This window comes from Alnus glutinosa, chromosome 9 (assembly GCF_958979055.1).
Source record: "Alnus glutinosa chromosome 9, dhAlnGlut1.1, whole genome shotgun sequence".
In the NCBI taxonomy this organism is placed as follows: Eukaryota; Viridiplantae; Streptophyta; class Magnoliopsida; order Fagales; family Betulaceae; genus Alnus; species Alnus glutinosa.
The window spans coordinates 27,205,029-27,227,421 of NC_084894.1; the positions used below are offsets into that span (position 1 = coordinate 27,205,029).

Here is a 22,393-nt window from a genome sequence, read left to right on the forward strand (position 1 = left end):
TTTTTGGGGGGGGTCCTTGCAACTTTGGAGTGACGTTATTAGGAAAATTATAATATGATGACCAACTTTATAATAATTATAATAATATTAATGATAATGATAGCAATTATAATTATTGTTAAAACATTATATATTATTAGTGTTGGTGTCATGAATAGCCTTAGATTCCTAATAGAGTGGCTAATGTCACTTATTTTAAAGAAAACAAAAGTATTTTCATCCTTCTAAATTTAAGGTCATAGAAGAAAGTTTTTCTCCAATTTAGTATATTAAATTGATATAAAATTATGTGCGTTTTAGACACATGTCAGATTAATAAACTAAATTAAAAGAAATTCATCTAACTCAGTTTAAAATAAAATCTTGACATGAGTATATGTCTTTATAAAAGGAAAGTGCATGCACTTTCCTTTGAAAACCTTGCTAAATGATTCAAAAGAGAAGATATGACATTGAGTTTACTTTCGTGTTTACAAGCGACTCATTTAATAATTAAGTCGCATGCGGGCCGAGTTTTACCGAGTTGAGTTAGAGCGAGCTCACGAGTAGCTTTATTCGTTCATACCCCTAGAAATATGTCATAAGTGATAGCATAGTTGGGCCTAATTACATAGACTTAAGCTTTTGAGTTAAGTGATGTCTCAACATGTTATATTACCAACATATAGCTCATAAGTGATCTTGGAGAGGGTCTATAAGATTGATAAAAATCTTTCCTTTGAAGGTTGTGTAACAATGTGGTAATAGACTCACATGTAAGGAGAAAATTATTGAGTATACACATGTAAGTGTAGAGAGGTTTGAATCCCACATGGAAAATATTTCATAAGTATAAGTGATTAATATAGTATAATTTGGCCTTGACATCATTTAAGCCTTTATGGATTCATTAAAATTGATTTGACTGAAGCGATGTAAAAAAAAAAAAAAACTACGGTATATGTGTTGTACGTAGTTTTTTAACGGTTCAGATTCAGATTTAATTCCAAATTTTTTGTGAGAAAAAAAAAAAAAATTATATGCTAAAAGTTTTTTTGCCGCATCTAAGTCAAATTCAACTAAAAGACTCCCCAAAATTCAATATTCCTATCATGCAATTTTAATGACAGATGTCTTATCACTTGGGCATACTAGAAGTGAGTTCAGGCATTATCCATGAAGTTATTTTCTCAAATATTTAATTTACAATTTTGAATCCAAAGAGTCATTTTTCAGAAATTGAAACCATGATGGATTTTGTTTGAGTATTCCTTCATTTTTTCTTTAAAAGAAAAATGTATTTATGCGCAAAATTATCCGAACCAAATATTTATTCTACACGCCTACAATAAATAAAATCTTTACTCATCAGTCTTCTGCGCTGACTAAAATTATTTGGAAAATTTGAGCACCAAAACAATAATTGTTTTTATTTATGTCCACAATTTTGAACCATTTCTGTTAAGCTGTTTTAGCCTTTTAGGAAAGTTCTATTAGGTTCACTTTTGGAAGGAAATTGCTTTTCTTAACAGCTGATTTTGCGCCATATTAATCTCTCATAAGATTCCTGCATCAATATACACATACGAAAATGATATTTTTTTTTTTTTTTTTTTTTTGTACACACTTACTTTGTACACGTATTGCACATACACTCACAATGAATGTGAGACTCATACATGTAGAACACGCATGGTATAATGTAACACATGCCACATTGTACACATCCATTATGAGTACGTGTACAATGTATATACAAAATGAGTATGTGCAAATAACACAACTCATATATATATATATTTTAGAGATATGATACGTTTACGACTTCTGTGCAATTATTGTACAACTCCAACAACTTTTTTTAAAATCAATCATAAGATATGTAGAACCCAAATGTATAAAAACAGATTCAATTGTTAGTTTGAAGAAGAAAAAAAAGGAGGTGAAGTTGTACAAGAGTTGTACAACAATCATTTCTCCATATAATATTGGAGATTTGATTTTTGTACAACACCAATACAACAACTGTACAACAATCCTTCACATGAGGGTGGACCCCAGTATGTGAGACCCACCCTCATGTAAAGGATTGTTGTACAGTTGTTGTATTGGTGTTGTAAATCTAACATTTTTCATAATATTGAATAGAGAAATGATTGGTGTACAACTCTTGACACAACTCTAGTACAACTCCAATAATTTTTTTTTTCAAACTAACTATTTGATCTGTTTTCTTATATGTGAATTATAAATATTCAATGGTTGATCTTAAAAAAAGTTGTTAGAGTTGTATAAAAATTATAAACGTATCGTAAACGTTCGTGTCATGTACCATGCATGCACATATTTTTTTTTGCTTGATGACGTGGTGTGTTCCACAAATATAATATTGAATGGCCAGTGGTCCAATATTTTGGGACAATTTGTGGAGATTATAAAATTGTGATATACAGTAAAAGATTATTTTTATATGAAATTGACGTTTGATTAAAAATAGAGTCTCCACAGTAAGCTAAAGGTGGTCCAGAATCACTTAATTCAATCAAATTAAGGTGCCCGCACAGCCATCCTAATTAAGATAGGAGTGGCTACTCCATTAAAGGGTATCACACGATCACTTGTCAACGATTACATATGTTTGTATTTTCTCAGAATAACCAGATATATTATATTAAAAGCATTTTTTCATGTCATATTAAAACATTTAAAAAAAAAAAAAAAAAAACCACTTACCCAAAAATGCTAACAAAAATAGCCTATGACCGTCATGAAAAGGTATTTTTGTTATAACATTATTATTAGTGTCAACCAAAACAATAATTATTTTTATTTATGGCTACAATTTTGAACAATTTTCTATTAAGTTTTGTTTTAGGAAATTTGTAATTTAGGTTCTGACTTTTTGCCACAATAATCTCTCTACGATTCTTAAATCATTTAAGTCCTGTATTATCGGTGGTCTCTAACCCTTGAATTGTGCCGTATTAATTGCCGTATTAATTGCTCTCTTATCAAAATCAACAATTTAAACAGGGTAGATTAGAATTTGAATATTAAAAACTTTATAAATATATATTTATTAGAAAAATAATTGTCCGTTGTACAACTCATGATACAATTTTTATAAAACTTCGACTGACTTTTTTTTTTTTTTTAAAAAAACTTACTATTAAATATCTTTTCCTATATGTGTGTCTTGCATATCCAATAATTAACAGAAGTTATAAACGTACCAGATCTTTATGTTTTAACTCCTTAACTCTAAAAATCTTTTATGATAATAGTTCATGCTAAAAAGAAGCGAGCTCAGCGTAAATTAAACTTGGAGATGAAAGTCTTTCTTTCTTTTTTCTTTTTGGACGTTAAAGTAAGACTAAGCTCGTGAGTTTATTTTCCTAAATAGGAACTGGATGATGGAATACTTTTTTTGCCCCATGTCGTCACACAAGGAAACATGGTTTGGAATGAGCCTTAAACTCGGAGTTTTTCTTGAATTACATAATACACAATTCTGGCAAGTGAGATCGTATATTTAGGGTTTACTCTCCCTAGGTTCAAAGGGCTTTCTTTGACTCGATGAGGTTTCACGTCATCAAATAAAAATAGATTAAAAAAAGAAGGAAAGATGAGTTTTTGATAAACGCTCCCTTTTAGGAGTTTTGCTCCGATGCATAAATCAGTCTTTAAGAGAAATCGGTGTCGAAATCTTATCTATATTCAACTAAGAATTGGACTGTTAACCAAATTTTTTAAAGAGTCATTATTGAACCCGGATTGTGACTATTTCTCCGATACGACTTGGAATACGATTATTCCCAAAGAAAGACTAGTTATCAAATCGAAGGTTAATAAATAATAATGTGCATGTACGTATCTGCTTCTCTTTATGTGTATATGTAAACAGAAACCTGATGCAAAGACTGCATATGAAAAAGAATGAGTCAAATAGAATTAAAAATTTCATTATCAAAATTGCTCTTTTCTATTTTCGTTAAAGTGACCCTGCATAAAAAGAAAAGAAAAGAAAAAGGGCAAAAAAAAAAAAACATTTTTCCTCACACTGTAGTCTGTAGAGCTGACAAAAATTTATGTAAAATAAGAAATCATCACAACTTTCCTATTTTCCTTGTCCATAGCCTTTTTATGGTAAACTGCACACACTCCCATATAAATCCTTGTGAAAAAAAGAGATTATGTGTATGTCTTCCTTGGTGGCCACGCTACCCGCAAAATACAAAAAAAAACTTCGTTAAAAAATCTCCGATTTTCTCTACCTATTTCCTTCAGGTGCGTATTCTTTGTTTACACTTCAATGGCAATGGCAATGGCGGCGGACGCTCCTCCAAACTCTGGTAGAGGGAGAAAGCGAAAAAGAACAATGGCCCAAAGAAAGCTCGCTCATGGAGGAAGTGTAGAGGTTAGATAGTGCTGCTTTTGTTGTAAAGTCCTTTCTTTTCTTTTCTTGATTGTCTCTCGTTAACAATTCATGGGTTGTGAAATTTTTTACATCTTTTTTTTTTTTTTTCAAAAAAAGAAAAAAGCTTTTGGGTTCTGTGTGTGCATTTATGTATATTGATTATTTGCTTAGATTTTGTATTCCTTTTCGTTATATATTGATTATTTTGTTTTCCGTGAATGCGATCTATTTTGATCGATGCTACGATGTGCACTGCAATTTTTTTTCTTACTATTGTTGTCAATATATGGCTCGTTTATGCTCTGTTTGGCATTCATGCAATGCCTTGAGTTGGGGTTCTGTATTGGGGAACAAAGACGTGAACTTGGGGGTTTTTGTTTAATATTTTCCATTCTTTTTTCTATCTTTTGTGATATTGAGCCACCCCCTTATAATTATTTCCATGCTATATGTTAATTGTGGATTCCAAGTTTTCTGTGTAAAAAAAAAAGTTGAACTTTTGCAGGTAAGGAGTGATGAAGATGGATTTCAGGGTTCATGGCACCCTGGGACTGTTATTTCATGTTATAACCAAGGTCGTCGTGTCAAATACGACCATCTCCTATGCAATGATGGCTCTAAAAAACTTGTGGGTGCTGTGCGTGTTTCACCCGTATTAGATGGGATTGGTGATGCCACTGCAAACAGCTGCAATTATCGTGGGTGCATAAGGCCGCCGCCGCCTCATGTTGAGTTTAGTAAATGGAGCCTTCCCTATGGACTGTGTGTGGATGTCTTTTACCAGGATGCTTGGTGGGAAGGTGTGATTTTTGATCATGATGACGGTTCATATGAGAGGAGGGTTTTCTTTCCGGATTTGGGTGATGAATTAAAGACAGGAATTAACAGGTTGAGAATAACTCAAGACTGGAGTGAGGTTACAGAGAATTGGCAGCGCCGTGGGACCTGGTTATTTCTTGAGGTGATTGAGGAATATGAGCAAGAAGGGTATATTGGTGTTTCAGTGCAGCAAATTTGGTATGACTCGCGCGGAAAAGAAGATTTTGAGAAAATTAAAGACTGGACCTGTAGTAGGAAAGACTTGTGGAAAAAGTTAGTGTGGGAGGTCATTGATGAGAACTTCAATATTTTTCTAAAATATGTTTTTCAGGATTTAGATCGTTCCGTGGGCTTGTTACAAGAAGGCAATGGAGGATTGGAATTAGGTAGAACCGCTGATGATGTTGATATGAGCCCTGAAGCAGATTTGGCCAACTCTCATGCTATTGTCCCTGTTGAGAACTCATGGTGTAGTGGTTTATTGGTTGATCAAGGGAACTCTGCCATGGATAAATTAAATTCTACTTTGGGTGTTGAGTCGGATATGAATCTTTTGATTGAATCAGATGTACCCTGCCATGATAAAGCGGTGTGTTTGTCGATATTACCTTCTAATCCAGATGGAATTTCTAGCGCCAACTCCTTGACCATCAGTGGAGATCTTTCCGAGGGTTTGTTACAAGAAACCAATGGAGGATTGGAATTAGCTAGAACTGCTGATGATGTTGATATGAGCCCTGAAGCAGATTTGGCCAACTCTCGTGCTATTGTCCCTGTTGAGAACTCATGGTGTAGTGGTTTATTGGTTGATCAAGGGAACCCTGCCATGGATAAATTAAATTCTAGAGATGCTGATGATGTTGATATGAGCCCTGAAGCAGACTTGGGCAACTCTCGTGTTATTGTCCCTCTTGAGAACTCATGGTGTAGTGATTTATTGGATGATCAAGAGGATTCTGCCATGGATAAATTATATTATACTTTGGATGTTGAGTCGGATATGAATCTTTTGACTGAATCAGATGTACCTTGGCATGATAAAGCGGCATGTTTGTCGGTATTGCCTTCTAATCCAGATGGAATTTCTAGTGCCAACTCTTTGACCATCAGTGAGGATCTTTCCAGTTGTAATTCCCATATGATCAACAGAAAGCCCAAACATAGAAAGAATGTAAATTGGCTACCTGCTGGCCCGGACATACTTCCTGAAGCTGCATTCTGTCCACATGCTGTTACTGATTATGTTACGAGTATGAGTAAAAAAAGGGCTGGCGGGAGTTCTGTAACTACAAATTTGCGGAAGCATCTCTTGTACCTGGGCTGGAAAATTGATTTTGTGAGAAATAATGGAATTAGACTACGGTATACCTCACCTGATGGGAAATGGTACTATTCACTTGTTCAGGTCTGTCAGGGTTTAAGGGGATCCACCACAGAGATGATTTCTTCAATCTCAGATAACCAGAGAAGTAGTTTGCATATTTTACCTGATGATCCGTCTTCAACTTTGGTTCTAGAACAACCAGAAAAAAATCAGTGTCTTGATTTTGCCCCTCAAACTGTGGTGTCTCCTCAGTCTGATATCCTTAGAGAAAACACAGAATTTTGTCCTCAGGCTGTTGTGGATTATTATATGCATGGAGATAAGAGCTCCAAGTCTCGTATTTTGAGATCAAAGGCACGGTTGCACCTTTCAGCGGTGGGGTGGAAGATGGGTTACTCATTTCGGGCAGGAGGGAAACGTGAGTTGCGCTACACTTCTCCAAGAGGGAAGGTTAAATATTCTTCACTTAGATTAGCCTGCAAAGACTGTATAGACGGTGTCATTGAGCAAGACGAAGGCGATAAGTCATCATCTACAGCAAGTAATGCACCATCCACAAAGGGGTACAGAGAGTCTTCCAGTATAGCACAGTCAACAGAACTTCCTGAGCATGGTAAAGTTAAAGTTCGGAAGACAAGAAAAATCCGTGGGAAGAGGAAGGATGATTTATTACATCTTACATCTCAGTCTTTTCAAGTACAACATAACTTGCAAGCTGCAAAAGATGGTTTGCCAATTGGATTAATAAGTAGTAGAAACCTAAATCCAGAAAATGAAAAGGCCAGCCTCCCAAAGTTTAAAAGAAAAAAGTTTCTTGGTGCATGGAACAAATTAAGAAATGATCTGGAAAGTGGTCGCCCAACACTGCGTTCATTCAAAAGAGTACAGGAGGTGGTTACTCCTAGTTCATCACACTACAATCCTCGAACTGTACTCTCTTGGTTGATTGATAACAATGTGGTGCTGCCAAGGGCAAAAGTACGTTATCATAGCAGAAAGAAACTCCGTCCAATGGCAGAAGGGCGGATAACTCGTAAAGGGATTAAGTGCAGCTGTTGTCAAAAGGTGTTCACTATTTTTGGCTTTGAAGTTCATGCTGGCAGCAAATGCCGCAGACCAGCTGCTAATATTTTTCTGGAAGATGGCAGGTCTCTGTTAGATTGCCAAATGCAAATGATACATGGTAATAAAATGGGAAGCTCCAGACAAAAAACACATGATAGGCTGAAGGGAAATTCACATCAAGGCGAGAATGACCACATTTGTACCATTTGTCACTATGGCGGTGAATTAATTTTATGTGATCAATGTCCATCTGCATTCCATAAAAGTTGCATCAGTTTGAAGGTAGATTTTTCCTCTCTCTCTCTCTCTCTCTCTCTATATATATATATCCTTAGTTCATACCAGATGTATGAGTCCTTTTACTTTTTCTCTTTCCTTGAGAGGTTTTCTTGGGAATCATATGATTGAGGTCATTGATATCCTGTGTTGGGCTGGAAATTGTTTTTCTCCTGTAGGATGTTCCGGATGGTGACTGGTTCTGCCCACCATGCTGTTGTGGAATTTGTGAGCAAAAGAAATTCAGAAACAACAGTGAACATCTAACTGATGACATTGTTCTCACTTGCACTCAGTGCGAGCATAAATGTAGGTTAACTTTTATCTGTCTAATTCATTTTATGAGAAGCGCCTGTTACTGATGTGTATGGAAATGCATTTCTAACTTTTTTGTAATGCACTTTTGTCAATTTGATCTAGATCACATTGGCTGCTTAAGAGATAGAGGCACAGATAATCTGGAAAATTGTCCTGAAGAAACTTGGTTTTGCTGCAAAAAGTGTGAAGAGGTATTTTAAACCCACATTTTTCTAATATTAATATTATGTGTCAATTAGTGTTGGTTCGGGACTTCATTATTTTGAAGTTTCTTTGTAGTGAACAACTTCTGCATCATTTGTTTTTGTTTTTATTGGTTCATATGAACTCGTAAGGACTTTTTCTAGCCAATGTTCTATGAATTAGCCTCTCACATTCTTTTGCAACAAAGCATTGCATGTCAAATTCAATGTGGAAAATTCGTATTTTCTTTATCTTTCTTGTACATTTTCTTTTTCATGTCAAATATCAAGGTTAAGTTTTACATTTGAGGAGGTCTTAGTCCAAAAAGCAGAAAACCTAAAAAATTAGATCATTGCATACCCAATTGGCCTAAGTAATTTCTAGGCAAGAGCTCTCTGTTAATAGAGTTTATAGAGTAAGTTCAAAAGCAAAAATGTAAAAGCTGGAACTAGATTGTCTCTTTGGGAAATGCCAGTTGCTTATGCCAATAGCTAAGAGGAATGAAAGAACAAATCCAAATTAATTTGCTCCTTCTGAATTTTGTCATTTTTCCTCTGCTTTATTTGTTTGGACAGACCCAATTAGTCTTGTTTATTAGTTAGAAATGATGTGTCATTTTTAAGGCACTATGTAACAGAGTTCATGAAGTAGTGGAAGACTTGTAACACCTCAGTCCCACATCGGGAAGATGAATAGCCCACATAGAGTAGGTTGATTATAAAGGCATTCATGGGTACTAAGTCCTACATTGGTTTTTTACTAGGTGAGATTGAGCTTCATAAGTGATATTAGAGAACTCCAAGCTGACTACTCCTTTTGAGTGATAGCGCAGATGTGATCAACATTTTTTACTTGGGTCGTTACAGGACTAGAGGTCTTTGTTCCTTTGCAGTTACTTGGTTTTAGTAGCCTAGAAAAAAAAAAAAAGAAAAAAAAAAGGTTACTTGGTTATTTTTAGAGGTTTCCTTATAAAAAGAAGTTAAATTATCAAAAATTTATTTTTAGAGGTTTCAATTGAAAAATAAAATAAAAAATCATTATGTTATTAATGTGATCCAAGTGGGAGGAAATATTTGTTAGAAAGATCTATTCACAATGGATAGTAATATTAAAACAAAAAGGTTTGGGAGGGAGCAACCTGAGTGAACATAAGTGGCAGTTATCTTTTTTTTTTATTTTTACTTATCAAAAAAAAAGTTATCTTTTATTTGGAAAGACAATAGGTATCAAATCATATATGGTTTTAATTTCATGCTCTTTTCATACAGTCAGTAGCTGATGAAATTAATCTATTATGCATGACTTTAGCAAATGTGCTTCATGGATTTATTATGTTAATCAAAAAAAAAAAAAGATACCACATCTTGCACACTGTTGTTATGATTGTTTTGTTCTTGCAGATATTTTTGGGCCTCCGTGAGATTTTAGGTAAACAAATTCCAGTGGGTGTGGACAACATGACTTGGACATTGTTAAAGCCGATGATGTCTGATAGTCATGATGTTGAGGCCATGACGGAAAATTATAGCAAACTTAATGTAGCTCTTGGTGTGATACATGAGTGTTTTGAACCTGTTAAGGAACCTCACACCCAGAGAGATCTTGTCGAAGACGTTATTTTTAATAGAGGGTAAGAAATTCTTTAACCTCTCTTTTAGTTATGTTCATAATTTTTCTTAATGTTAGGACCAGTATGTAATTTTCTTATTTCATGGTACATAATTATTTACTTAATCTGCAGTCTTTTTTAGTATCATTGCCATTTACCATAACCTTTGTTAAAAATACAAATGAAAATTTGTGACAGAATACATTTCTTATCACTAACTCTGGACTTAAAACGAACAAATTCAAAAACACCAATATGTAAAAACTGGTATCTTTGCTGCTTCCACATGTGCCTCCACCATGTCACTACCAATATGCTCCCCCTTCCCAAGATATACCAGTTTCCAGAGAGAATTTATTAATTTCAAGGGCAAAAGCATGACTTTTGTGATTTGAAACGTTTCAGGTCAGAGCTTAACCGATTGAACTTCCGAGGGTTTTATACTGTGGTTTTGGGGAGAAATGATGAGATGATTGCTGTGGCTACTGTAAGGTGAGTTTTATAGAATCCCTTAGTTTTTGCTTTGTTAATTTATAGCATTCTGAATTGTTATTTTCCTGTTCTAGGATCTATGGAGGGAAAGTGGCAGAAATACCTCTTGTTGGTACCAGGTTTCAATTTCGTCGACGTGGAATGTGTCGCGTCTTGATGAATATGCTTGAAAAGGTGACTTACAATTTTTTTTTTTACTTTTGCTTCTTTTTTTTTTTTTTAACAAGTAAATTATTGATTCAGTGATTTGTTGTAGCAATATCAGTAATTGGTTACTTACATGCCTCTCATATATTGCACTCAGTTTGTGAGATATTATAATGCCACTATAATTATGAATGACTAAAATTTGCTAGTTTTATTTTGCGTTCAAATCACCAGGACTTCTTGTGATGTTCAATGCTGTTTAAAACATTATTGGTTCTAAAATTGGAATATTTAAAAAACACTCTAATGCACTTTTTTTTTTTTTTTTTTTTCGTAAATGTTCTAAAACTTTATGGTTAAAACCATTTGAGTATTAGTACTATCTTGTTTGTTGTGGTTTTCCTTTGTTGGTTAGTGGTTTCCTTCGTACATTCATCATATAGTGTACTACGGTGTTTTCTTGTTGCGGAGACAGGATCTGACTTGTGAATTCAAGGTTATGAGCCTTACAAGCTAGTAATCTTCTCTACCCTGTGACACAGAAAAAATTGGAACAAATGAACAAATACCCTTCTACTGTATCAGTGCAAATGTATCCTATTAATACAGAATGGTAAAGGGGCTCCCTCAATGATTGATGATCATAATGAGCTTTGCTTTTCCCAGTTTATGATTTTTATAAATTGAAAGTATCAATGGTTGGATAGTTGCATCATATAGAATATCCAATTGGGGTTTCATAATAATTGATTTATCATTCAAACCACTTACAGCCTATGAAAAGTTGCAGAGTATAGGCATTTTATGTAAATTATGCAAAGGGAGAGGTGTTGTGTTGTGTCCACTTAAGGGAGTGGGTTAATGGGTTAAGGTTCACCCAAATGAAAGGAAAAATAATCCTTCCTCTTTCTCTTTTTGGCTGAATAAGTCCGGAAAATTGACTTAATTAGTAGTTTCTCACTGTTGTTGTCCACTTTCTTTATCTTCAGAAGCTCGTCGAATTAGGAGTTGAGAGGCTGATTTTGCCTGCAATTTCTAGTGTGCTGAGCACGTGGACCACTTCATTTGGGTTTACGAAAATGACAGATTCTGAGAGGATGCAGTTTTTGGATTTTACTTTCCTGAATTTCCCAGATACTGTCATGTGCCAGAAACTCCTAATAAAGAACCCTTCAGAAGAATCAAGTCCAGCAAGAGGTATATTTCTTACCCTTAAAGCATCTTATACAAAAGGAAGTAATTCATTGAATTACTATAAATATTCTGTTTTGCAGGAACCCAGGGTGATCTTGCCTATGAAAATGGCGATTGTACTAATTTGGATGTGTTCAGTGCTATCTCTGAAGTATATCAAACAGAACAAATAGATGAGAGCAGAATTGCGGAACAGGGACTATTAATGTATGTCTAACCTCTCACTTCCTCTGTTTATGAAATGAAAAAATAACACAACAATATATGAGCTTATGATTATTGTATCTTCAAGAACAATCAAACTCAGTGCCTGTATCTCAGATCTGGAGCCACAATGAAAAAAATGAATTGAAATCTTTTGTTCTGGAATTTTCTCATGTTAAAATCTTTATGTCGTTGTAATGCAAGTAAATGTGGTGGGTTGGATAAATTTACTTAAAAGTCGTAGCCCAAACTTAGAGAAGCAGAGAGCCAAATCCCAACCAAAGCAATGTTCTCATTTCATTCTTTGTTTTTCTTAATTCCCATCTCACTCTAATAGCTGAAGAGGGAGCAAAACTGTAATACCCGGTAAAAGACTATTATAATTCAACTAAAGTTGGCTAGATTTAGGCTGGATAAATATTGAAAAAACAGATGAAAACTGGCTTACTTTATTCTTCAAGAGTTTTAAGAAAATAAATAAATTTTGCACCTTGGAAAGTAGCATTCTTTGTTTCTGCTGAAAAATAGGATTCTTTGCTTGCATAGTCATGCCAACCTTGAAATGGGATACCTATATATGATGCTGTAGCCTGCTTCTACAATTTTAACTATGCTTTGGATATGATGCTTGTAGTGCTCCATATCATACTATACACTTCAGAATGAAATGCTAATATTTTGATATAATATCTTCCTGTTAAATTGTTTATTTTGCATGAAAATAAATAATAATAATAATAATAATAATAAAAACTATTAATGTGCGAAAATGCCTTCTCTTAACTCTTGACCCACTACTGTCCGGTAAGAAGTTAGACAGTTGTAATTTAAAGACATTTTGACTCTAGAGAGGTGCTTAAAAGTTGCGTGATTTAGGTGCTATCATCCGTTGCATTCATTGTCATGTATAAATTTAGATGTCAATGACAATTTAAGTTAGTAGTTTATCAAAGTTTTGTGTGTGGTGTGTCTCATAGATCAAACATTCTATTTTCTCTCACAAATTTGGGGCCATGGGATTCTCTTTTTCGGGGGAAGGGGTGAGGGGATTGTGTGTAATCATGGTGCTGCTTTTCTTTAGAATCCTCTTATCAATGATGTATTGCCTGGACTAATTGTCTGTTACCCCCCTGGTGTTTCATTTGTTATCCGGCCGTTACCTTTGACTTGTTGACTGTTCGAGGCTGTTATGCCATAGAATAGGTGAAATAGATGAGTGCTAGCCTATGAGTTTATGGAAAAATATATATGTTCCTAATCCAGTCCGCCCTTTGCTTCATATGCAACACACTGGTCTTATAAACTCTACAGTTTAATTTTCTGTCACTCCAAAGCAAAAGGAATAGGATCCTCTCCATTTCATGATCAAAATTTTATTTTTCGTAGATGTAACGGTGTTCATGATGCCATATGGTCATGAATATGTTGTCACGTCATTTAAAAGTTTTAAATAACATGACTTCATGTATACAATCTTGACCATGAAATGGCTTCTCTCCACTTGAAAGGAGAGGATCCTCCTTCCAAAGGAGAGAGAGAGAGAGAGAAAAAAAAAATTGAGGTCTTAGAATGTCATTTTTCCAATTGGGTCTCAAACAGACTCTCCTTTCCACATTGAACCCCAAAGATCATGCCATATTGCCTAGTGCCTACTCTGTGCCAACATACCAGGCTGTTGGCGAGCACGTCAGTTTTTTTTTTTTTTTTTCATTATGTTCTCTTCCTGCCTAGTTAGGTGGACATATGAGTTTCTAGTCGGTGCTAGCTTGATCATGCTTTCCCTGTGCATTTATTGCTTAAAAATTTGGCATTATTTCTTGAATCCTGTTCAGTATATAAATTTGTGGAGTTGCTGGTTGTGTCACTGACTAGTGCCTTTTGTTACTACTGCAGGCAACAACGGTTAGGGTTGCAATAACCCAGTTGATGATACGTTTGTCATGGTATTTCTTTTCTTCCATCACTGTCCTTTTCTTTTTCCTTTCTTATCTGGTATTTCGTTTTTTTCTTTTGTAATTCTAAAACAAGGTTTTTTGACTGGCTTCTTGTCCATAGCCCCAGCCATGTTTTACTGAAACCAATAGAGGGTGCTTTCTTGAAGATGGTAATTTTACCGAAACCAGCAGAAACGGCAGTAATTCAGATTTCATGTGCTGCAAGCGGAAGTATCAAATAGCAGAAGCTGATTGAGCTAAAAAAGCGCAGTGAAGTGAAAACTCATTCTAGTGTGCATGCCTAGAAGACTGTTTTTTTTGCTTTGTGAGATGCGTGGATTCTTCTTTGTACAGAAACCATGGGAAAATAACTTACTAATGCATAGTAAGGATATATGTAGCAATAAAGCTAACCATTAGTTTTTCTTGGTGCACAGATTTGGAGTAGAAATGTAATGGTGCCTTATTTGTGAATACAGCTGATAATCTTAATAATAATTATCCCTTTGATCGATCTTCCATTATCTTACAGCTACTGTAATATCTTTTTCCTTTTTTTTTTCTTTTCTTTTTGAACCTGGTAAACAACTCAAAACACGCAGCAGAATATTCTAGCTCGTCGTGCTTGCTCTTATTTATTCGTGCATGAAATTTCATTCCTTTTCTTTCCTCTTGTTGGATATTCTAGCTCTCTTTGCTTTGCATAAGACTAGCCCGTGGGATTTAGTGCCTCTTCCTCCTGGCAAAAATGTTGGGTTGTCGTTGGGTCTACAAAATCAAGACCAAGTCTGGTGGCTTTGGTGAAAGATACCTCGCTCGTTTGATTGCATAGGGGTTTGGTTCTGATTACCAGGAGACATTTGCATCCATTGCTAAGCTGACATTTGTTTGCACCTTGATTGATTGCAGTAGCTTCTAGTAACCCGCGGAACCTCTCACAGATGGATGTCAAAAATGCTTTCATAAACGGGGATCTCAATGAAGAAGTTTATATGTCTTTACCGCCTTGGTGTTTTCCATAATCTTGGAGAGGTATTTAGACTACTCAAAGCCTTAGTAGGGTCTCAAACATGCTCATCGGACCTGGTTTGATAAGTTCTATAATGTGATTTGTTCACTTGGGTTTTGTTATAGTGATAATGATTCTGCATTGTTTGGTCGTTCCACCTTAGCTGGCTGCATTCTTCTCCTTTACGTTGACATAATTCTGACTGGAGATGACATAGATGGGATTGCAAAATTGCAATTAGAGCTGCACCACCGGTTTGAAACGAAGGATTTGGGACCCTTACAGTATTTTCTTGGCATCAAGGTAACTTCTTCTCTGAAAGGATATCTTCCCTCTTGGTCCAAATATGCAGCAGATGTCCTCTAGAGGGTTCGCCTCACTGACTCTTGAACTGTTGAGACTTCTCTTGAGCTTAATGTCCATTATACTCCTTCAGATGGAGTTCCATTGGCGGATCCAACTCTATACTGCACCATTATTGGCAGTTTGGTTTATCTCACCATTACTCGACCTGATATTGCGTATGCTATTCACATTGTTTGTCAGTTTGGTTTATCTCACTACTGTCCATTAGGTTGTTGTTGTTCTCCGCATCTTACGTTGTCTTCGGAGCACTCTACATCAGAGTATATCACTTCTTTCTACATTAGGTTTGGAACTTCGTGCTTGCTGTGATCCTGATTGGGCTGGAGATCCTACAAACCGCAAGTTCTGATTTTTCTAGGCGACTCTCATTTCTTGGAAAAGCAAGAAGCAATCTATTGTTTCCCGCTCCTCTGCCGAGATTGAGTATCTTGCCATGCCCTCTACTACTAGTAAGATATTTTGGCTGCATTGGTTACTTTCTAACATGGGTGTCTCTTTATCTGACCCCACTCCTATGTATATTGTAACGAAAGAGTGCTATTTAGATTGCTTACAATATAGTCTTTTGTGAGCGCACCAAGCATATTGAGATAAATTGTCATCTTATGTGTCATCGCCTTCAGCATGACAGCATCTCTCTCCCTTTCATCTCCTCTCCTTTGTGGTAGGCGGATTTCGGCAAACTCTCGCTGCTTCTTGCTTCCCATTGTGAGTTTGAGGGGGAATGTCAGAAAATATATGTATATACTCACGGTATTTTAGTCTCTGTGTTGCTTTTAAGGCTACAATATATTTTTGTTAGCTCCAAATTAAATCTTGTGCAATATTTGGGTGAATTCCAGAAGATTTCTTCACATCCGACACACGGAAGCTATCCATCCCTCACACGTCTTAAATCTGAAAGGCAGATGTTACTGAAAAGCTGAAATCCCACTTCCACATCCCTATTGAATCTATTGATAAATGAGGCAATTTATTGCTGTTTTTGCTTATTTATTCTCTCTTTTTGTTGGTATATGAGGGACACTTTTTTCATGCCATGTTACATGTCTACTTCTCAGGTCCCACTTCCACAGCCTTATACAATTGCTTTTGTTTGATTATAAATAATATTTTTTCTTAATTGCCTAACAGCATTCACCAAATGTAATATATATACTATATTACTATTATTCTTTCTCATTTCTTTTTTCTTTTTCTTCCAAAGAATAAAGAAATTTTTGAGAAAGAATATTTAAATAAAAAATAATAATAGTTGGCAGCTAAAACAGAAAAATGTAATTTTTTTTAAACTAAAATGGAAATGAAAAATCACATGGCATTGGGTTATGAATCATGCTCGGCTAATATGCACGAACAATTTTTAAAATAGAATCTCGTGTTTCCTCAGCTCTAAAACAAGGTTAAATCTTTAAAATTTAATTTATACCATGAAATTGAAAGTGAAATGGAGAGAATTGTGACTAAAATAATATTATTCTTCACACCTATTTATTACATTAATTTCATACTAACTGACATGGAGTATTTTAAGTAAATTAACATGTCAACCATTTTAAAAAAAAAAATAAAAAAGCTATTTAAAATACGTCATGTCTATCGATATAAAATATTACCGGTCAATGAATGCATACAGTAAAATTACTCGTTTAAAAAATCCTAAGCTTTTATGTGACACGGTTGTCTTCAATACAATGACCACCATCATTGGTTTATGCAGGGGGTGTGCTATCTTTGAATTTCAGTCCCCAAAGTTACATACACCCTCTCAATCACAGCAGTATTTGACAGCCCATAAGGGGTTTGAAATTAACTTTATGGTATGCATTACAATCCTGACATGATTTACATGGATCCAACTAGGGACTAGAAAAGGAGCATCTCATATTTATGCAATAGGAGGTTAATGATGACAATCATGATCCTCATGATCATGTCAATAGAAATCCAATCGTTGATTGATAGATATTTTTAGCAATTTTGTCAAATTTTACATTGTCTGTGGATTTGTTTGAACAAATGAGTCCTATAAAGACGCTTTTAAACCCGAATTGTTGAGGATACTTCAACCGGAGCTTACTGAGAGGAAGAGAAGAGAAGAGAATGATGTTCTATGGTTGTGGGAGAAGGAAAGCAAAGAACATTTTGCTTTGAACAATTTTGCCTTCATTGATAGAAAGGAGGAAAACCTTCCTTTTTTTTCATGCCGCAAGTATTCTTCAATATTCTTCTTTTTCTAAATGATGAGGGAAATGGGAATCAAACTTTGAGGCGCCAAACAAGGGGGCCATTGCTCCAAGTGGGGATGACTCATTACGTCATCAAACCAAATCATAAAAGTAACAATATTAGAACTTTAAATTGTCAACATCCTCGGCCCCATATCCCAACTGGCTTCCTCTTCTTTCTTCTCATTTCTTAAACCTTTTTGTTGAACAACCTTCCAGCTATCATTCAAAATTTGTTGTAAACAAGACCAAACTCAACTGGACCCCTATTAATCAGTACTTATAATTGGTTTTAATTGGTTAAATTAATAATGTTAAAAAGACCCAATTTTGTTCATGTTAAGATTGTGGAAGAGCCACCAAAAAGGGTAGAAAGATTCTTAGGATTGATCTCCTCCCATTGTTTATAGAGCAGGCCCAGGCAGATTAATAATGCATGTAGGGAAGGGAATCATGTTCCGTCTCTCTGTTAATCTGCTCTGATTTCGAAGCCCTTAAACTTATAAATTGATTTAAACAATTACAACCACAATCTTTACATAAAACAGGGAGTCAAAGGTCTCGTGTATATAAAATTAAGGAGTTAATATTAAAGGGTCTAACCCTATACACTCGTAGGAGTCGATTGTGATCTATGCATGTGAATTTCACGTACATGAGTCTATCAATATAATTGGTTGTGTAACACAACAATATTATGGAAATATAGTTTTTCATACCCGCGTCCCAACGCAACTCAAACCGATCACGGATTGCCACAACGAATTTAAAAGACTTGAAGACAAATTAACCCCTCCCCCCAATAAGGAAGAACCCCCAGTTTTTGTATACCGTCAAAAGGTCCATATCAACCTCACAAGCACACCGCCAGTCGTCATCAATTTACTTAAACTCACGTGAACCCATCTTAGCTACGTTCACATGCACACACAAAGCAAAAACCCCCACATTTTTATTGGACAGCACAGAACTAAAAACCCCCCACTCTTTTATAATACTTAGTCCCTCTCCCTTCCTCTGTCTCTCTGTCTTTTTGCTTTTGCTTTTCCTTTCCTCCCTATTAGCCTCTGCAATGGTTCTTCTTTCTTGTCGATCATCTTCTTCTTCTTCTTCTTCTTGTTCATTTGGGTCATGTTTAACAATTCTATGTCTTCTTTTGGTTCAATCCCACATAGCGTTCTCAGCTATTCTGATGAGCTTGAAAAACCACCATAACAACCACCAACACAATCGACCGATGATCCGAGCCAACCAGAGCACCTGTGCATTGTTTGCCGGCAATTGGGTTCGTGACGACACATACCCAATGTACCAATCTTCTAACTGTCCAACAATCATAGACTCCGAGTTCAACTGCCAAATGTTTGGTCGGCCGGATTCCGATTACCTTAAATATCGATGGAAGCCCCTCAACTGTGAGCTCCCAAGGTAAATCCTGTTTCTTTTTCCTTGTAAGTTAATGATAACCGTGCTTATATTGTCGCACATTGTTTGACTTTTGTTGTAGCGTATTCATGGTAGGTTCAATGGGGTAGAGTTTTTGCTGAGAATGAAAGGGAAGACTGTGATGTTTGTTGGTGACTCGCTTGGACGGAATCAATGGGAGTCCTTGATTTGCATGATTCAAACTGCAGCGCCTACAACCCAAACGCAATTAGTCAGAGGCGATCCTCTCTCAACCTTCAAGTTCTTGGTCAGTACTCTCTCTCTCTCTCTCTCTCCACTATCTCTTTCCAGATATTTACAGTGTTATCATCTACTTTTACGACTTTAACAAATTTCAACAAATAAAAGCAAAAAATAACGTGTGGTATTCTGCCCGGCCAGTCGGCCACGGCCCACAAGTCGTTTTGTGCTATCAAACAATTTGTGAAATTTCTTGGGGGACCCAAAAAGCTGTCAGCTTTATTGTTTGGCTTGTCGCTGCTGACAGCAAGTCTGCAACACACCAGCCTCGGTGTTTTTTTTTTCTTTTGCTAAAATCCAAAAATGTGTCACTGCTGCGATATTGCAGGACTATGGCGTGTCCATATCCTTTTACAGAGCACCATATCTAGTCGACATTGAGATGTTTCAAGGAAAGAGGGTTCTAAGGCTGGAGGAGATATCTGGCAATGGCAAAGCGTGGGGGGGCGTTGATGTGCTATCTTTTAACACCGGCCACTGGTGGACTCACAAAGGATCTCTCCAAGGGTTGGCGATTCTTAAAATTACCCTTCCTTCAAGCAATTTGTTTGTTGACGGATTGTTAGCAATTTGGGTAATAGATGTGAAAGAGTTCTTGTAAAGTTCGTCTGTCCAAACCAGAGCAGTCTACTGCTCGTAACCTGTTCGGTCTAAAGACTCTTTCATATTCATTGTTCGAATGGCTAAGCAGAGCGAAATTGTTGGGATCTTTATCTGAAGTTTTCATACAAGGATTTTTTATGATAATTTGCAGGTGGGATTACATGGAATCAGGAGGGAAGTACTACCAAGACATGGATCGGTTGGCTGCCTTGGACAAGGGACTTAGGACATGGGCCAATTGGGTTGATAACAACATTGACAGCAGCAAAACCAGAGTCTTCTTTCTGTCCATCTCTCCCACACACTACAAGTGGGTGTCTCTCTCTCTCTCTCTCTCTCTCTCTCTCTCTCTAATAATTGCATTGGGTGAAATTCTAGGATCCATTATTGTCCGTTGGAGTGCTTCGTGCTAAGCTGCTAGCTCCAAGCACCAAAAATTCCCCCCAATCTTAGCTGTTTATAGGGTTGCGAGTCGGGCCGTGCTGGGCCCAACCTGATATCAGCTCGGGTCAAATTAAATATATACTTTAAGCTTGAATTCAGGAAATTCATGTGGACCAAAATCTTCTAGTGGAGGTTCTTCTGTCACAGGGAAATAAGATAAAAGAAGAAGAAAAGTAAAATTATTGTTAGTAGGCATGTGAACTGAGATTTTTTTATTTTTTATTTTTAATTCAGATTATTATATTGATATTTGTTTCTAAAATATATAATTTTCACATACATTTTTAATGAGATTATCAAAAGTTTTCTTATACCCTCCTTGGAAGGAAGGAAACTGGAAGGCTAAACTTTTAAAATGACTATTATATATAGCTGGATATGAATTAAATAATTAAAGAGTTAACCTTTTGGATGCATAGGAAGTGATATTCATTAAAGAAAACAAAATTAAATAATGTTTTGTTTTGTTTTGTTCATGCAGAAAAATAAGGGTCGGTAATTGCATGTGCTTGTTTTGTCCAGTCGAATAAGAGGAATAAATAAGTAAAATAAACAAATTGATAAAAACAAGTGTTTTTGTCGGTGGGACAAAACACATGCAATGCTGTATGAAAAACAAACTTGCTTCTGTACCACACTAGAAATCTAAGTGGATGACTTGGTCTCTTGTGGGTTAATTTTTAGTGGGAATTTTAGGCCTCCATTCAGTGGATCTGTAAAAGCCAAGCCAGTACAGTTATCCCTGCACTGTAATTTCATCTTTGTACTTAAAAGTAACATATAAATGCTAGGTTTTTCTTCTTTCTTTTTTTCAAAATTTGAGAAACCTAGCATTTTTCAGTTTGTTAATCCTGTTAAAAATACGCGAGAATTACATGTTTTAAGGATTAAATGAAAATTTTTTTTACCCAATTTAAAGAAAATCTTTTTCTGCCGACATCTGGAAGTTATATCAATCTATATTGAATTAGATACACTTCTTTTGCTTCATAAATTTGAGCACAAGTTGCTAGCTGCCATTAATATGTGGGCGACTGACCTTGACAGCCCAAGTGAATGGAATGCGGGCGCAACGACAACAACATCAAAGAATTGTTATGGCGAAACGGCACCAATGAGTGGAACAACATACTCAGCAGGCACATACCCTGACCAAATGAGGGTGGTGGATACAGTGCTAAGGGAAATGCAGAGCCCTACATATTTGTTGGACATAACCATGCTATCGGAGCTAAGGAAAGACGGCCACCCTTCCATCTATAGCGGCGATTTGAGCCCTGAGCAGCGGGCTAACCCCGCCCGGTCTGCAGATTGTAGCCATTGGTGCCTTCCTGGATTGCCTGACACTTGGAACCAATTATTCTATACGACTTTGTTCTCTTAAATTTGGATTGTTCAATACTAGCTAGTCTAATGGTTTTTTAAATTTTGTGATATGTTTGATGAGAGAGTTGCAAAGGTGCACCTCTTTCTCATGTAAAGAAATGCATATTGTTGGGAATCAAGAAATAAGGCCACTTATTTCATTGTTTGGATATTCTAACTTAAAGATCTTTCAATTGCTTATCAAATGATAGCTTAATCGGTTGAAAATTATGTTGTAAGAAGCATAGCTTACTATTTTGAATCTCTCATTTTCTTCTTCCTAAGGCCAATTACTTTTACATATATATATACTCTTCAATTACTTAAGTAAAAAGATAAAAGAGTTATGAACCAATAAGAGCCAACTTCTAGAGAGAGAGGGTCTCGAAAGTCTTCTAGAGAGAGAGAGGGAGTTTGTGAGGAGTTTGTTAGCAGGGGGGGCTCTCCACTCCTTCCCCCTCCTGGTGATGGTTTTCTTCTTGCTCTTTTGGGTTAGGGTTGTTTTTTTGTTTCTTTGGGTAGTTTAGTTGTCTCCTGGCCAGTAGGGCTATGGGGTTTTGTCCCCCCGGTTTTCCGGTGGTGGTTTAGTCCCTTGACAGAAGATTTCACGGGAGATTTGGCGTTGGGGAACGGCAGCTCGGTGTGTCTTCGGCGAAGTTCTGACCGTGCTTCCTTGGTGTTTTGTTTGGTGTCAGATCTACTCACTTCTGCTGGGTTCTCAAAGACACAGA

General features: G+C 36.1%; 2 protein-coding genes across 2 annotated transcripts; both read left to right on the forward strand.

The window, feature by feature from the left end:
• The first annotated feature begins 4,120 nt into the window (after nt 1–4,120).
• On the forward strand, nt 4,121–14,477 carry LOC133877116 (uncharacterized). Its single transcript, XM_062315356.1, has 11 exons — nt 4,121–4,396; nt 4,902–7,886; nt 8,060–8,189; nt 8,301–8,389; nt 9,782–10,011; nt 10,396–10,482; nt 10,557–10,656; nt 11,619–11,826; nt 11,904–12,030; nt 13,921–13,970; nt 14,083–14,477. The coding sequence occupies exons 1-10, from the start codon at nt 4,292–4,294 to the stop codon at nt 13,943–13,945; spliced, it is 4,086 nt and encodes a 1,361-aa protein (XP_062171340.1). The 5' UTR covers nt 4,121–4,291; the 3' UTR covers nt 13,946–13,970; nt 14,083–14,477.
• A 4,088-nt stretch (nt 14,478–18,565) lies between these two features.
• On the forward strand, nt 18,566–21,904 carry LOC133878406 (protein PMR5-like). Its single transcript, XM_062316960.1, has 5 exons — nt 18,566–18,992; nt 19,086–19,257; nt 19,579–19,757; nt 20,005–20,163; nt 21,345–21,904. Exons 1-5 carry the CDS (start codon nt 18,637–18,639, stop codon nt 21,679–21,681), a joined length of 1,203 nt encoding a protein of 400 aa, XP_062172944.1. The 5' UTR covers nt 18,566–18,636; the 3' UTR covers nt 21,682–21,904.
• Nucleotides 21,905–22,393: the final 489 nt, after the last annotated feature.

What these genes read in the sequence shown, in the direction of transcription:
- LOC133878406 (XM_062316960.1), top strand. Translation starts at nt 18,637, where the DNA reads ATGGTTCTTCTTTCTTGTCGATCATCTTCTTCTTCTTCTTCTTCTTGT. An exon ending in TCTCAACCTTCAAGTTCTTG is followed by an intron (nt 19,258 to 19,578) that starts GTCAGTACTCTC and finishes GCGATATTGCAG; the next exon opens with GACTATGGCGTGTCCATATC. An exon ending in CACAAAGGATCTCTCCAAGG is followed by an intron (nt 19,758 to 20,004) that starts GTTGGCGATTCT and finishes GATAATTTGCAG; the next exon opens with GTGGGATTACATGGAATCAG.
- LOC133877116 (XM_062315356.1), top strand. Translation starts at nt 4,292, where the DNA reads ATGGCAATGGCAATGGCGGCGGACGCTCCTCCAAACTCTGGTAGAGGG. An exon ending in TGATGAATATGCTTGAAAAG is followed by an intron (nt 10,657 to 11,618) that starts GTGACTTACAAT and finishes CTTTATCTTCAG; the next exon opens with AAGCTCGTCGAATTAGGAGT. An exon ending in AGAATCAAGTCCAGCAAGAG is followed by an intron (nt 11,827 to 11,903) that starts GTATATTTCTTA and finishes TCTGTTTTGCAG; the next exon opens with GAACCCAGGGTGATCTTGCC.